At 37.9% G+C, this 17,452-nt stretch overlaps 1 protein-coding gene across 5 annotated transcripts in view; it reads right to left on the bottom strand.

Annotated features, from left to right (window-relative positions):
- LOC108255322 (heat shock factor protein 5) overlaps positions 1–17,452 on the bottom strand; it is a 27,257-nt gene extending 9,805 nt beyond the window's left edge. Inside the window, exons 1-8 of one of the 5 annotated variants that reach the window (XR_006980873.2) lie at positions 17,198–17,448; positions 15,176–15,696; positions 14,369–14,644; positions 13,198–13,289; positions 12,930–13,064; positions 9,824–9,952; positions 9,489–9,550; positions 285–3,199 (exon numbers count right to left, since the gene is read on the bottom strand). Coding sequence is in view for 3 of the 5 variants with exons in the window: in XM_017451212.3 (XP_017306701.1) it covers positions 12,735–13,064; positions 13,198–13,289; positions 14,369–14,644; positions 15,176–15,671 (1,194 nt within the window). In the remaining 2 variants the exon portion in view is untranslated. Of the gene's footprint in view, positions 1–284; positions 3,200–9,488; positions 9,551–9,771; positions 9,953–11,048; positions 13,065–13,197; positions 13,290–14,368; positions 14,645–15,175; positions 15,697–17,197 lie in introns of those variants that run through there. The other 4 variants (XM_017451214.3, XM_017451216.3, XM_017451212.3 and 1 more) reach the window with 4 other exon arrangements.

Genomic DNA, 17,452 nt, shown 5'->3' with positions numbered 1-17,452 from the left:
ACCCTACTTCGGGTTACAAGACTACCAGCGATGCCTGCACTCCTGAACCTGCTTACTACCGCTAGAAGACAACAAGAGCTCGTTTCCGGGGTGAATGTGCCTTTAGTACCGAGGGAAAAGGTACACGTCATCCAGGTCACAGGCGACTTTGTTGATTTAAACACTCAACCTGCACGTACACGTGATGGACATCCAGGTGCTGAAAGCACCGCCTCTGGTGGTTAGTAGAATTGAAATAGAACAACAAAATGGCGGCGGTGTAAAACGCCAAACTTTTTTTGTTTGTTTGTTGAATTTATTTATTGAGCATATACAAAAGTAAATACACATACATATGTTTACAACTCACAACAGATATTAACAATAACAAAAATATAACGGGTAAACAAAGAACCAGGGAGAAAAAACAAAACAAAATGCAAAACAAACAAAATATTGGGGGGCAGGCAAGTATGATATAATTTACAATAAATTAATTTAAGAAAAAGAAAAAAAGCCTTGAATCCTCAACTTTTTCCCCTATTTCCCTCCCTCCATCCCTCCATTTTATATGCAACACACAATCAATTGTACATTATAAAAAAACATAAATTATTAAAAAGTATTATACATTGTACACAATGTAAAGGATTTTAAGGCTTTGACATTGCTTGAGGTTGAGATATAAAACTCCAGACTGTCATAATAGACCCTTTTCACGTGATGTCACACAACATTTGCTCTGACTCAAAGCAGTGTATGGTTACTTCTTCCAGCATAGTGGAATGCTATAGAGTTTACCCAGTCCCTTCTACATCTGCCGGAAATACCTCTAGATGATGTACAGCAATTTGCAGACAGATTATCACTTACAACACGTTCAAAACTTGATAAAGGATACCAATTCTTCATTGATCAGTTTGATTATGAAGCTAAGCATTTGTGTATTGTCCAGTGCAACTTACGTTAGTGTTGGTTAGGATAACGGTAGATGTTAGCTTTTTCTTCTGCAAATAGAACATCTTTAAGTTCTTATTCTTGATTAATTTACTGTAATACAGACCGCAAACCCTTGTTGAAATCGTGTTTCCATATTACCGATGTTAGCTATAGGTTGTGTATTGTTAGATAAAAGTCAGTAACCCATTCATGGTTAATGTTGTGCCCTTTCACCAAAACATTGCTTTGTAGTTGTGCATGAGGTGACAGTTACACGGCATTGTCACAGGTCCATGAGGAAAAATGAGGAGGCTCATCACCTTCAGGTTTATTTATTTTCATTTTATTCATTAACATTATCAAAAGAATCAAAATATAAGAACCTGTAAATACGTAAACATTATTATTATGATAAACTTTATCTTTCGTTTTTCGTGTTGTTAGTTAGCGCGTTCCTACATTTTCCTGAAGTATCCAGCACGCATAAGGTATAACGGAAGTACATATACACTGCTTTGCGGAAAAGCAGAAGATTTTTGAAGTCATTGTGAAAAGGGACTATTAACAACAAAGTTACACCTCACTTAGAAAGTGTTAGATGATGTATATTGGTTAGATTTCCATAGTGGGGACATTCACGTGTAATAAAATAATCCATAACCTGGCCTGGGCATTCAGGGCTAAAGAGGATAAAACTATCAGTGGAAATTAAATCTGAATAATCGAATATATCTAAGATCATGCGTATATTATTAGAAATATGTCTCTGATGGATAAATCATGAGTGATATTCATGTTATTTATCTATGAGATAATTGTTGGATAAGTGTTGGAATGAGCTAATTAAACCGTGTCCATGAGTTAGTAAGGTGCTGGAACAAGATAACTGAACCATGTCCATGAGTTAGTAAGGTGTTGGAATGAGATAATTAAACTATGTTTATGAGTTTGTAAGGTGTAGGAACAAGAGAATTAAATCATGTCTACGACTAAGGCGTGGGAACAAGACAATTAAGTCATAAATATGACTTAGGAAGTTGTACGAATGAGATAATTAATCCATGTCCACAAGTTAGTAAGTTGTGGGACCAAGATAAATTGTCGCCATTATTTTGTTTCCGTCTTACATTTCATTCATTTCTGAGTTAAGCCATAGAACTGACTTACCATTTGATTTTCACGTCAAAATTCTCCCACTGGATGGCACCATCTACATTTACATTATGGCATCTGTCCATATGTAAGAGATGTTTGTATAGTAGGATTGATATTTACATTTCTAAAACCATTAAAAACCAGTGCAATCATCTTATGAGATGTGTACAAGTCACATGAAAACATGAAAAAAAAAAAAAAACAATAACCTAGAAACACGTCTAAACGTTGAATACATTTCAAAGGTTTCTTGAGGGCTTCCATATCAAACAGTATTTAATCATTTTGATATAATACCATAAAAACATACAACTCATTAAGTTATCAAAAACAAACTAAATAATACAAAAGGTTTGACTTTTTAATCTAAATGAAATGACCTGATACGATATAACATAACATCAGTGACCATACAAACAATACAATACATTATGATATAGTTTTGTTCAGCATAAATGTACACTGTCAACAAGAAGTGAGTATTATTGCTCTTTTAATGTTTATGATATTCAAACATAATCAAACGCCAGGTGATGTCAATGAAGAAAATCGCTCAAAGGTGCAGGCTTCGATATATGAAAGTGCTTCTAGATCTAATAATGATCTCCTTTCAAAGTTACCTTAGAAAAACTAATCCACATTTGTGCAAGGAAGAGATCTCACTTATTTCTGTTTAAATTTTTTCCGGCCTAGAATATAGCTCTTCTACGGATCTGTCCGGCCTTAAAATGCAGCTCGCAAGGCATATGTAGTTTCAACAGCAAGGATAAGGGCTTATCAGTGTTTGCATTTCAGTTGCAATTTGCCTCGCAGGCAAGCAGAGAGCTGAACAAAATTACAATCTGCTCCTTTAAAAGACAAAAAGCATTTCTTAATTAAGAACTGCTAAAGCTAGATTTATAAAATAACAAAGTTGCCAAGATGTCCTTGTAAAATCAAAAAATTTTTGGTAATATTTTGTCAATGAATGAATTCCACTAAGAAAACCAATGAAATGCGTCTCTCAGTTTGGTCATGCATCGCAACAAAAATAGATGCAAACACAGAATATTCCAGTGTCTTGCTCAGTACTCAATCTCACTGAAGTCCTCAGAGAAGCCTGAGTAGGAAAAGCTGTCTCCGAGATCTACAGGGGAAGGACAAGAGAAAGAGAGTAAGAAACAGTGTTTCTTGAATGGTGCCTAAGTCAAGACTAATAAGTACTACAGTCAAAGTCCCCTGAGCAGTATGCAGACTTCCTGCTCCTCTGAAACCATGACTGTTAAAACCTAGAGAGTCTGTTGCTATGTCAGTTCCCCATGCATAGGGTGCTGCATCATGTCCCCTCATTGAAAGGTTGGGAAGCAAAGTGAGGGAAAGCACCAATCAGGAGTGTTACTAGATTAAATGTGATACTGGAACATGTCATTTGGAGCCCATACACTCATTCTGGCTTTTAGACATGTCCATTATACCTAATGGACAACTTCTGGATGTTACCCAGGCCCATATCAAACATCACCTGCTGCTATTAACAGCTAGTGGAGCCTGGGTCTATTTTGGAGAAATATCACAGGTTAATATGCAGTTTATATTTTTGTAACGCAATATAAATTTCGGAGAGATGTGTTGGCAGTGTATGCTATTAAATATTTCTAATCTAATATTTGTCAAGTCGTAATAAATATAGTCTTAAAGAGTGATTATATCATCATTTTGTGCCCTCCCTGCCCCAGTTAACTGGAGCTAGCAATTCCCTTGACATGAGTGCAAGGTATAAATAAAAGTCTTTCCCATTAAAGGTTTACGCACATTCCGGACTATACGCATACAGGAGCCCCTAGTGGCAGAAAAGTATAAAATGCTGGTAGACCTACAGCATTTTGAAGAACACTAATCACACTTATTGTCAATCCTTTCAGGATAACTGATAGAGTAATTACTGATTTTGATGCAGACAAAGTGACACAGATGAAAAGGCACATCTAAAGATGGACTGAGATGATTACATTTGCCCAGTGCAGTTTTATTCGAGTATATTTCTATTCTAGGGGTTTTTAGCCATGGAGCACATTTCAATGAGAAATTAGAGATAGGTCTGGCATTTCTGGCAACAAAGTCTGAGCCAAATAATGACACATCTTACATGCATACATTGCTCACACTGCAATACATTACATTTCTAAATACGGCAGCGGACAAGACAACATTTTCGAAACATAATTGGGGCATTGGACTGCACAAATTTAATAATAAATAATTAAAATAAATTAAAATTTGGTAGCTTGTACGTTATTAGGGCCCTGTTCTCGTCAAGCATGACTTTCACATCAGACACAGAAAGAGCGAGAGAGGAAAACATGAGACGGAGAGAGAAGGAGGAAAATAGAGATACGATCAATAAACGGATACATTAGAAGATGCCATGGGACTGGCTGGGCATGCGCATATGGGACAGCTCACATTAGCCACTGCAGGCCAAAGCCAGAGAGGCACATTTTCCTTCCCCCTCTCTTTATCCACCATACGGCCAAGTACTGAAGCCTAATACAACTGAAGAGATACCATCTTCATCTACAGCCTAGCAAACCTGACAGAGCAATAGGCAGCTCATTTTGTCCAAACCCAGCAAACATTAAATGCTGTACTTAGCTTAAGCCATACACAACAGCAGAGACTCAGGGCTTCCAACCAGAGAGAGAAGAGCCCCTGGCTCTGAATGGATCTGCCCCCTGCAGCCCTGTGAAAAGTGAACAAGGGTAGCATTAATCCCAGCAGTAAGTCCTACAGACATGACACGTCCAGTGCCAACGCAGTGCGCTTAATTAGTGAGCAGGTTCCTTCTATTCAGCCAAGGCCACGACCTCCTCCACGGGGAATAATGAGCCAGGCAATGTTTGGGACATCTGAGCGCCTCAGTCGGGCTAAACTGACAGATTGGGGTGACCGGACAGTGAACTGTACACTTGGCAATACTGAGCTGCCACCCGAGTCATGGGTTGGGCGAATCCCTTGTTTTGTGTCGCTATCTGTTTTCAGGAAGTAGGCGCGTTTTGGAAGGAGTGATGAGGGAAGGGTTGATCAGTTCATGTTAACTTTGTTCCACGGGCGGTTGGGGAACATTGAAAAGCTCAATCAAAGAACAGGGACTTAGTAAATTTAGGAAAGGGGTGTTCACTTTTTAGGCACACAGCTAAACGAAGCTATCTAAGTAATGTTGAAGAACATGTGATGAGGAAGAAAAGTAAATGGACTGTGAGATCACCTTTGCTCAAGAGATTGCCTGGTTGTTGTTTTTTGGGGATGGGGGGGCTTTATGAGTTGCTGTTTTAAAAATCTGTAGTTTGCGGGAGTTAAAGTGGTGAGGAAAGAGAGTGGAGAAAGCAACAGGGAACAATTTCATTTGCAGCCGATTTTGATTCCACAGCTCATAAGTGAAAATCAGATTTGAGAAGAGATGCAAGTCTGGAGATATTTGTAATTTGCTTACAACAGTGCTGACTTCATTTTAAATGCTGAATCAACAAAAATCACTAATCGCTAAAGAAATTCTGTGCTAAATTATGTCTCGATACAATTTTCTGAGAATATGGAAGAATGCTAGCTGAAGTTTAAAAAAAAAAAAAGTAGCTCAATGGATGATATTTTACTCATTAATCAGCTAAGGTTGGTAGCAAATGTTTCCATGTTAAAAGTCATGATTTACTAAAAGTTACTGTAAATATATATATATGTTTGTTCTGGATTTCTTCCTGTCCATATATCCTACCCTTTCATTGCTTCCTTGGAAGGAGGAGTTAAGAAACAAGGAAATTCAACAGGAGGTTCAGCTAAAGAAATAAGAAGCACCCAGTGGCATTGATGGAGCTTGCTGTTAGCTCACAGGAAGGCTGAGGAGTCACATGATGGTGTAAGGTTGCTGTTATGGGTCAGTGATGCCACCTGCTGGTAGCTGGTTTCAATTCGGGAAGTCTTTTCTCATGGAGCTGAATTTGAGCAGGTAAGCCGTCACAGCTCAGGGAGAATTACTCAGGGTTTCCACACACTTCAGTAAGGACCGACAGCAGGGTTTTGTGGAACTCACAGGGTACTTAAGGGTGGGTGATATGTCAATGACATCATCAGGCCTTTCTACAATAAACAACATAAATCATTATACACTCATTGAGCATTTTATTAGGAATGCTATACTAATACTGGGTAGGGCCTGACTTTACTCTCAACACAGCCTCTATTCTTCATGGCATGGATTCCACAAGATGTTGGAAACATTTCTTTGAGATTGTGGTCTATGTTAACATGATTGCATCATGCATTTCCTGCAGATTTTGCAATTGCACTTTCATGCTGTGGATCTCTTTTTCTACCACATCCCAAAGGTCTTCTATTGGAATCAGATCCGGTGACTGGGAAGGCCACTGAAGAACACTGAACTCATTGTCTATGTTCATGAAATCAGTTTGAGACGACTTTTGCTTTGTGCATTATCATGCTGGAAGTAGACATTAGAAGATGAGTAAATTGTGGCCATGAAGAGATGCACATGGTCAGCAGCAATACTCAAACAGGCTGTGGCAAGTGATGATTGATTGGTATTAAGTGGCCCATAGTGTGCCAAGAAAACATTCCCCACACCATTACACACCCTCCACCAGCCTGGACTGTTGACACAAGGCAGGTTAGATCCATGCATGCATGATGTTAGCACCAAATTCTGACCCTACCATCTGTGAACCTCAGCAGAAATTGAGATTCATCAGACCAAGTTATGTTTTTCCAGTCTTCAACTGTCACAGTTTTGTTGACCTGTGTCCATGGCAGCCTCAGCTTTCTGTTTTGGCTGACAGAAGTGGAAGCCAACATGGTCTTGTAGCCCATCCGCCTCAAGTTTCGAAAGTGTTTTGCATTCTGAGATGCTTTTCTGCTCAACATAATTGTACAGAGTGGTTATCTGAGTTACTGTAGCTGTTCTGTCAGCTTGAACCAGTCTGGCCATTCTCCATTGACCTCTCTCATCAACAAGGTGTTTCCATTCACAGAACTGCTGCTCACTGGAGGTTTTTTCTTTATTGCACCATTCTGAGTAAAACTCTAGAGACTGTTGTGTGTGAAAATCCCAGGAGATCAGCAGTTATAGAAATACTCAAACCATCCCGTCTGGCAACAACAATCATGCCATGGTCAAAATCACTGAGATCACATTTTTTCTCCCATACTGATGGTTGATATGAAGATTACCCGAAGCTGCAGGCCCGTATCTGCATGACTTTATCCGTTGTACTGCTGACACACGACTGGCTGATTAGATCATCTCATGAACAAGTAGGTATACACGTGTTTCTAATAAAGTGCTCAGTGAGTGTATATTGGTTTGCTGACAAACTGCAAACAAAGTGTTGCATTTAATAAAAAAAAAAAACTGTTGATTTCGATGACACTTTTTCTTGTTGTCTACAAACGACAATTAAGTCTGACAAGGAGTAAAAGGTTTTCCTCTTATCTCTGAAATGTCTTTAATAATTGTAAAGATTCTGAACGAGAAAACTTTAATATCAAATAAGCTGCTTCAGCCATTGTTTAATAAATACATTACATAAATATGATATTTTCATATCACCCAGCCATATGTCTAAGTAAGCAAAATAGAAGATCTTTATTGTTGTTGTACAAGTAGAACCAAACTGAATTGCAACTTCCTTACATTACGCTATTACTACAGTATACATTAACATTGATGAGAGTTGGTTTATAAATATACTAACATAAATAGTGTGTATTCTTCCACGGCCAAGCAAACAGTGTAAACAATGTAGGAGTATAAGCAGAGGTAGAGGGATTTTTTTAGAATTGTTGTGCAATAACTTTAAATGTTCAAAGTAATAGCAGTATTTATAACAATACTAGGAAGCTGAGGTTGAGGTTATTATTGTGATATGAAATTCAGAAGCCAGAAACTATACCAACAGCAATAGTAACAGATCAGGATTATTAACTTATTCTGTCTTGGGCTTGTTTGGTAACTAAATTTGTGACGAGCCTTTAAAAAAAAAACTATCATATATGGAAATACTTTTTTTTTAAAAAGAAGAAAAGAAAAGAAAACCCAAAGCTGGACAATATCAAATATTCAAGAAACAATAATAAAGTCAAATATTTAAAAATGTAAAATAGTTTCTCAGGACGGCAAAACTGGTAAATAAAGTCTTTAAAAGGTAAAGGGGTTCCACGTGAAACCTCTCCTTTTTGAAAGTGATATCGTGTGTTGTAGGGTTCTACATTAAACCTTTAAGAGCTCTTTAGGATTCAACATTTAACGTTCTTTCCCCCCTGAATGTGTTGTAGCGCTTGGCTTTCCATTAGAGGTGAATTGATCCCAGATGAATTGAGGCACAATGTTGGCATGCTCTAACACAGTGCTGCTCAAAGTGGTTGTTGTTACAGTGATGTAAATCGTTTATAATTCTTCTTTTTTTTTTATATACAGTTATCGGTTTAATCTGAATCTGAATAACTCAAAAACAAGTAAGACGAGTGTTTACTTGGACCCCATGTGTTCCGTCAGTGAAAACTTCAGGAACAAAAAAGCTCTATGGCAGTAATAAACCAGCACAATATTATTGAACATATTTTATTCATGTCCCTAATAGTACGATTATGTTCTTAAAACAGATATATGTGCTTATGGGGTCCGAAATTATTTCACAGTTAAAGCCGTCCCTGGCTGCAAACAGTCTAAGAATCCATGCTTTAAGTCATGTAGTGTCCTAAGCTCATGTGTGTAGCCTATTTTCCACTTTACAAATTTCCAAAATATCAGCTATATATATATATATATATATATATATATATATATATATATATATATATATATAAAATATATCTTAATACTAAGATAGTATTACATCTTTAACAAATGCCTTTTAGGTTGAGCGGGAATGGAGGGGGAAATCAACCTTAAGTGAGTGAATGACAGTTTTATCAGGGTCTACAAACACCTTTCTATAGATTTGTGTTGAGCTATAACAGAATCTTGAATCCCTCCCAATATGGCGGATGTGTTGACATACTCGAGTAGCTAGCGACAGCGGCTAATGCGCCCCCTGCTGTTGTCTGTGGTCTGCGCGCGCACGCACACACACACACGCGCGCACACACACACACACACACACACACACACTTTACAAAAACAAACAGAATTAAATTTAGCGTTTATGCGATATTCCTCACAGACTAACTTTCCTCATTTTAAACCTACCGCTAATTATATCTAAACTTATATTTAGAAATATCTAAAGTATCTAAAAACAGAAAATAATATGTACTAGCGAAAAATATTAGCTGCAGCATTTCCTTTATAAACAGTGTCTGTTTCCGGGGAGAACACGGTGTGGGTTTTGTATCAGTTTTATGGCTTTCACAAGGTTTAGAGAACTTACATTAAAGTCGTGTGTCTTGTCGCTGATGCTTCTGGTTGCTACCCAAAAACACGCCGCTGCACCTTTCAAAATAAAAGCGTGTGGTTTCTATGCGGCATGTAATAAATACACGATGGGGCGTGCTGTCATAGGAAAATAATCAACGTCGGGGTGGTATGATGGCCGGAAGTTGATTCTTTTATAATATATAACAGCACACCCTGAAGTGTTTTATTCCTTTTACATCACAGCAACTATTTCATTTTTTTTATTAAATAAAGAAGGAAAATTTGTTTATCGTTATATTTAATGGTGTGGAAAGTTCATAAGACAAGTTGTTTCCTGTAATCACTTACATTATAGTAGTAGTAGCCTCTCTTGTTTCTGTCTCTTAAGTTAATACAACTAAGAAATGCAGCTTGTCATGTTAAAGAGAAACCGGCATCCTTCGGCACCCAAAAGTCCTTCATGAAGATTTCCCATATCTGAAAACATAACAACATAGCAAACGTGTGATATTTTTCATCATTATATTATTATTGTTGTTGCTGCTGTTGTTGTTGTTGCTGTTGTTGTTGTTGTTGCTGTTGATGTTGCTGCTGTTGTTGTTGTTGATATTGTTGTTGATGCTATCGTTGTTGTTGCTGCTGTTGTTATTAAACTAAAAAAGGCAAGGCAAAATTATTTACACAATTCATTCACATTGGCAATTCAAAGTGCTTTACAAACGAGCAAATAAAAGAAAAGCGAACAATAATATATTTAAAAAGATATAGTGCATTATAAGAGTACAAAGAATTTTTTAAATCAAAAAGATGAATACTTTAAGTTAGTAGTTAGTAGTAAAGTTTTTACAGTGGCGTACCCACCCCAGGTCTTTTAATATCCTTTTTCGTACACGAGCATGCTTTCTTTCTAAATGTCTGCGCAGAAATGCTGGTTTCATGCAGTTATGAGAGAGTACTTTTGCACATATACACACTGTGGCTGGGGATTTTCCTCACTGCCAGCGTATGTAAAGCCCAAAGAAATACATTTCTCATCATATTTGCTCCTCTTTGATGGTTTTTCTGCGGAAGAAGAGGTGGCGTTTCAACTTCGGATACACTGCTGTCTGTACCAGCATGAACTGAGCTAGTAGCACTGGGTACATTTACGCTTGCTACGGATGCGGTGTTAGAGGGACCTGGGCCACTGCTGTCAGAGCACTGTGGTTGCGGGCCAATATCTTTGTAGCCACATCTCCATTTTAATGTTACGAGCTATTACTTAACTTCATCACGTAGCTGTGTGCTGACGATGCGCACTGACGCATGACTGTGAGTGGATGCAGTTTTGACCGTGAAAGACAGGATAATTTGATTGGATGTCATGACCTTTAGAACATTGCAATTTTGTTGTTTGTATACTGGAGGGGGCACAAGTTTATTTTTGGCCGCGAGAAAAACATGAATTAGAATTTTAATGTTATTTAGTGAGGCAGAATTAAATGAACAGTAAATCTTGGCATTTTGCTCCCGTACCCCTTCCGTCACCTCATGTATCCTGTCAAAGTGGTCAAAGTGGTCAAAGTGCTTGACACATGAGCAAATAAAAGAACAGAGAAAACAGTAGCTGTAAAAAGATATTGTGCATTATAAGAGAACAAAGAAAACATTTTTAAAAATTTAATACTGTAAGTAATAAATAAGATTTATAAACCTATTTCTAGACATTTTAATAATTTTCAAGTTGTACATTGTTTATTGCATTTGCTTCGCTTAAGAAAAAATGTGGGGCTTAAGAAAAAAATGATGTTTCAATAGAATACTGAAATTATTGTGAAATTTATTAATCACTGAGGATCATTTGCTACCTATTTTCTGTTATATCATATCAAAGGAATATACATGGAAAGTGATAATAATCAACTCATTTTGCTGTCCTGTGAATCATTGCAACATTTCCAGTCATTACAGTCGAAATAAAATGCGCTCCCTAGTGAAGCTGTCTTAACAGGTGACTGATTGCTGCAGCAACTCCCAGGCCTCAACATCAGCCTGAATAAATAAAATATATAGAAAACACCAACATTAATGTTTCACATTACACAAAACATACAGTAGGGTGCGTCTCAATTAGCTCCCTAGATCCCTAGGTGGTGAATCAGTATATGGTGTACATGAGCTCGGGCACTGGTAAAGACCCTGACTCACTACACATTAGGATACTGATGACTCAATTTCCGGTAAAATGACTACGTACTGGTGATGTTTTACAACACGAAATGTTACCGGCACTTAACCACAACATGCAGGACAGACATCTTTCTAACATTACATGTCATATTAAATTTTCTGTCATGGTACTTTAAGTAGGATTGTAGACTAGTTAGTAGATTTTTTAAAAATCATTAAAGTCGTTAGACTCAAATAAACAATATATAGAACGTCAAATAAAGTTAAAAATCGCTAACGTAAGTAATCATTTGAGAGCTACAGCAACAGTGTTCGTCCACCACATTGTTCGATCTGAGAGGCTTCTGAAAATATGGCGTCATTTTCAGCAAGGGAAAATAGTGAACATCTATGCTCATTGGTCTTCATGGTGCATCGTGGGATTTTTTAGGGAGCAAACGTCCCAGTGCACACTGGTAGGATTTCGCAATTGAGACAGCCCTTCAAATGTACCACTCCCTGATCAGTGTCCTGATTACTGAACTATGGATCTGATTGAGACGCACCCATAAACTCAAATCCATTACCTCATAAACAAGTCTATAAGCTTCTGATTGCAAATTCATGACAAAAAAAAAGTTTTGTTCAGTCATGTGCTGATTATTTTAAAACAGGTGCAAGAACAGAAATAAGGAATGAATATAATGAATAATATGGATTAACAATGGTGGCTACACACTGATTTACACTGCAAACATTTTATGGTTACACTACGGTGTTAGTGTTTTTCCATACCTAATTCAGTTTTCCTGAAAGTCAAATCAAAATTGCATAAATTATGCAAATAAACAGGTTAAGAAATGAAAAAATCCTGATTAACTGGCCAAAGATTTTGGTGCATCACTACAGTTGAGTATTAAAAAAACAACAAGACTTAATAGTGTGTGGTAGAAATGCTAAATGTTAGCATTTGGTACGATTTCTGATGAGTTTGATATGAGAACATGAGATTTAAACCACATACAGTGACCTCCACTAATATTGGCACCCTTGGTAAATATAAGCAAAGAAGGCTGAACAAAAGATCAAAAGGTTAAACAAAGACAATTTTTCACAGTTTTCTTTGCTCATATTTGCCAAGGGTGCCAATATTAGTGGAGGGCACTGTATGTTCTTGAACTGTGTAAACAGTTGTTGGTCCTGGATTCAGATTATTGGAGCTTATGGTACTACGGCAGCTCTGACTACACTGTAAGCACAGATACACACTCGGAGCTGTTCTTGATGGGAAATGATCTAATCTGACCTGTAATTCTTCCGCCAGTTTTAAAATATCCAGCTCCTCTTTCTCTTTCATGTCACTCGTTCTGGACTCTGGAACATCACCTGCTTTCCAGTATGGATCCTGTTCAATCGGATGAGCGTATCCGACTGAGTCGTCCTGAGGAATGAGTGGGAAAATTCATATTAATACTATTTATACATCAAGGTTTTACTCTAGCTAAAATAATGACACTAGTCATTTTTAGTGATCAGAACAATACATAAACTTAAAAAGGGTTCTCAGTTCTTACAGGGTAATAGCCACAAGGAGAGTAGGAAGCAGCTGGTTGTTGAAAGCTTGGCACTTTAGAATCCAAGAAGTCTGGGCTAGGGCACTGATTCACTGGGGGTGGGAAACATTGAATGTTAATAAACGATTCATTTCTTGGTAAGAAAAACAACACATCACTAAGATAGATTATTCAGGAACGATATTACAGCTCCTGCAGCCCCTCTGCACATAGTTTTTGTTCATTCTTTGCCTACTGTATTAAATAACATGTTGAAATGTCAATCTTTAAAGGTAAAAAATTCAATTTGTTTTATTCCTGAGTTGTACAAATAACCTGGAAGATATGTAAAATGATAAACCATGAATAAGCCACACTAAAACAACAATGCATTAAGCTGTGCCTGCATCTGCTGCATAAAGCAACAGAATATGTTTGTTTGTTTTTTAAAATCCACCACATTGCCAAGCACCACGGGGTAATAATCACTCAATTAATGTTAAAAATGAGTTTATGCAAGGCATTGTGGGACTTCATGCTTATAGGTACAGACTAATGACATGAGGGACAATCACGTTCTGAAAATGGACTGTAATGGTGTTGATACCCCACTCCTGTACACTCCCACAGCCCTTTTTAATTTAATGCTGAGAAGTTTCAGCTGGTGAAAGGGGACACATTCAAGTAAAATATTAGTTGTTAGATAGATATTATTAGCTGTTAATAGATATTTAAATCCGGTATGTGTGCTTTTTTTTTTATTTTTTTTTTTTACAGCATTTATTTTCTATTCTAACTTTAGAACTACGTTGTTCTGGCATTAAACATATAACAGTTGTTAGAATGACTCATTAGAAGACTCTGAATATCTGAATTATGCACTGAAGGTTTAATATCAAAACATAGAATTACATTGACTGATATCAGTTATCTTAATTTTTATCTATTAAAAATGTATATTTGGGACAAAAGATAGACAGATAGACAGATAGATAGACTGAAACACCAACACTGAAATTGTGAAACAATGGACTGGGCTCCATCCTAAATTGCATACAATTAAACTACACGTCAGAATAATGCACTATACCACTGTATTTACTAAAGTAGTGTGCAAATCGAATGCTTATACTAATTAAGGCTGAGCTCACAAGTATTATAAAGGGGACAAAATGTATTAAATCATCATCACCTGGTGTGTAAAACCCATGCTGTGAGTGATGAGGCATGACGCCCTGCTGCATGTGCATGACGCTGGAGGGATGTGCACTCGGCGAGTCCACTGGGAAGTGGTGGGACACAGGGACCGGCACAGCGTTGTTAGTGTTTAAAGTAACTGGAGAAGGATCAACATGGCCCACTACAAATGCTTGGGAGGAATTGGATGTTCTGTCGCACTCCTTCTCCTGCTGAGGGCCATTACAGGGATGATGGTAAGGGGTTCCCTGATGTCCAAGCAAGACTGAACCTGAACAGATAGAAACAAGTCAAGTATTAATAAACTAACACTACAGATGATGACCGAGGCCACAAAGTTATCTAGCTGGCACTGTACTAGCAAAATGACGTACCCTTTCTCATTATATTTGTCTATTTTCTCTTTTTTCTACACATTCCTATATATGCATAATCTTTTTTTTTTGTTTTGTTTAAGGCTAATGGATTCCTCTATCCAGTCTTTCAAAGGACATGGGCTAAAATGTTTCCAGATTTAAATAATTCGCACAGTGGCGGAGAAACCTGTGGACTAGGGTTGAGGTGGGTTTCCTCCAGGTTCCAGGTTATAAATGGAGTGTTTATGATAAATTGGCACTATATGTGAATGAGTGTGTGAATGTGTGTGTGAAACGGTGCTTTGCAATGAACTGGTGTCCCATTCAGGATGCCCAGTTTTCTCAGGATAGGCCCTGGATCCGTAATGAACCTGACTAGGTTAAAGTTGAAATGAATGAATATATTCTGCCTATTCTTTTTATCTGCCTGTTGAAACACTACCAACCTGTTTTCATTAAGGCAGAGGTTTCCTGTGGCAAATTCAGCATCGCATTATGGCAAGGTTTTGACTTCCTGTTGGTCACCTCTATCCCGGCGAGCTTGGCCCTGTTGAGACGCGTGAGTCGCTTTAGTTTGAGCAGAAGCTCAGGCTTATCCCGTTTGAAGTACGGGTTGTAAAAGTGGTGCAGTTGGGCCTTAATGGATGAGATGTTGGGTTGCTTGTCTGAGACGTCACGGTCTGTGCGTTCTTTTCTGAAGCCGTACAGGTTCAGCTGGCGAACGAAACTGATGAAGTCTGTCGTTCTGAAATACTCGGTCAACTGTCTGGGTTGGGACAATAGCACTTCAGCTTCGAAGGGTTGCTGATGGATGAGTATTCCTTCCCCAGTGGCGTCCCAACAGATTGAGTGAATCTGAGGATCGTTCACCAAATGCCACAACTTGCCAGGGAAGTAGATGGGGTTGATCAAGCTGACCAAAGTTGTTTCATCGATTTCCATACCAGACAAAAAGATTTGTAGCCAGCTGGGTGAAAAAAAAGGAGACTGAATATAACAATTACTCTCAAGCACTAACTAGATAGTAGGTGGCTAGCTAACACATAATACATTCATCTTCAGTAACAGCTGAAAATCACTAACAATAACAAGCTATAGCATTAATGTTATCAAAATTGAGCTACATGATCACGTGTGAAATATTTCTTATATATGAGCACATACACCTGCTATGTGGTCTATTTTGATAGTTCTCTGTTCCCTTATCGCTTCTCAGAGCCATTAAAACTGGTCAGGAACCGTTTCGTGCACACACCGGCCTCGAGCGTTTAAATTCAGGAGACTGGGCAGGTGGAGGCGCCGGACAAATTCATGAATATTCAATGAGCTTGTGTGGATTTATACAATCAGAATAACCCGTGCCTGTGACGTCGTTCAATCCCAAAGTAAAGTCCAGGTGTGTATTAACGTGCATCAGAAAATAGTGACGACGCTATTCAGCATGTTTTGTAGGAGAAACGGTGAACGTTTAGGTCAGCAGTGCCAAACATACTGCCAGTGGGGTCTCTGTTATTCCTCTAGCAGGAAAAAAAAAGCTTTAGGCCATAAATTATGACAAAATGTGCTAATATATAACTCTTCATTAGCAAACTAAAAATGTGAAGCTGTGGCCTTGTGTCTCTCCAACGAACTTAGGGCTTTCACAGCAACGGAGATGAATACTTATGAAATAATAACTGTAATGTTTTTGTTGTTGTTTTGTAAATAATTTTAACAAATTGTGTTTTTATTGTCTTACGTATTATTTTAGTGTGTATTGATCCCCCACTTTAATATAAAAGTCAGTCCAGGTTCCAGGTTGTAACACTACAACATGGTAAACCCATAATCTGGAAAATTTTGATTGAATTGCAGTCTGTTTTTCTTTTGATGTTTATGTATGTAGGCTCATCACTCAGGTATGATTATATCAGCCTATGACAAAACAATGCTGTGCCGTACGCTTTTAACTTTTCAGTGGATATTACAGAAATTCTCAAGTTCATAACAGACTGTAATGATTGATTGAGAAATATAAAATGTATATCCATCCATTTTCTATACCGCTTATACTACTGGGTGTCGGGAAACCTGGAGCATCGGGCAGAAGGCGGGGTATACCTGTGAGGGAAATTTTCATTTTTACTTTGTAATAGATTTGTTCTTGTTCCGTTTCATTCTCATCAGAGGATAATATCTAAGAAGGCCATGTCATGTCACTTAGATCAGTACAGAATGTTTATCTGCTATACAGAGACACAAACATGTTCTTCTGTTCAAGGTTCGTCTGCACATCTTCTAAGACCCTGAAACACAGCCTGTTTGAACTGCCTCAAACCGCTTATCGGTACACAGAAGTGTGCCATGCTCTGCGTTTCATATCTATAGTAGTGGTTCAGCACAACCACTTCAGAACGCTCTCATTATTCTATCCTGCTTTATTCTATCCTGTATTAACCATCTTTCTGTAATAAACCTTTTTTTTTTACCTTCAGAGGTCTGCGAGTGTTTCCTTGCTAATTTCCACGACAATTTGGCGTCTCCTGGCTGGGCTGTGTGTCTTTTCACGTTTTCTGGACAACAGTGGCCTCCCCACTAACTGGTAGGAATCATCAAGAATTTAGAATTTAGAATTAGAATTTTATGCCAGTGTATTGTATTAGTGCATAGTGTATTGCTGTCATAGTGTATTGCTGTCATAGTGTATTGCTGTCTGTATGGAAGGGACTCAATGGTATAAGAAA

Source organism: Ictalurus punctatus, chromosome 22 (assembly GCF_001660625.3).
Source record: "Ictalurus punctatus breed USDA103 chromosome 22, Coco_2.0, whole genome shotgun sequence".
NCBI lineage: Eukaryota > Metazoa > Chordata > Actinopteri > Siluriformes > Ictaluridae > Ictalurus > Ictalurus punctatus.
Note: the sequence above shows the minus strand (reverse complement) of the source record. Positions and strands in the feature narration are given on the sequence as shown.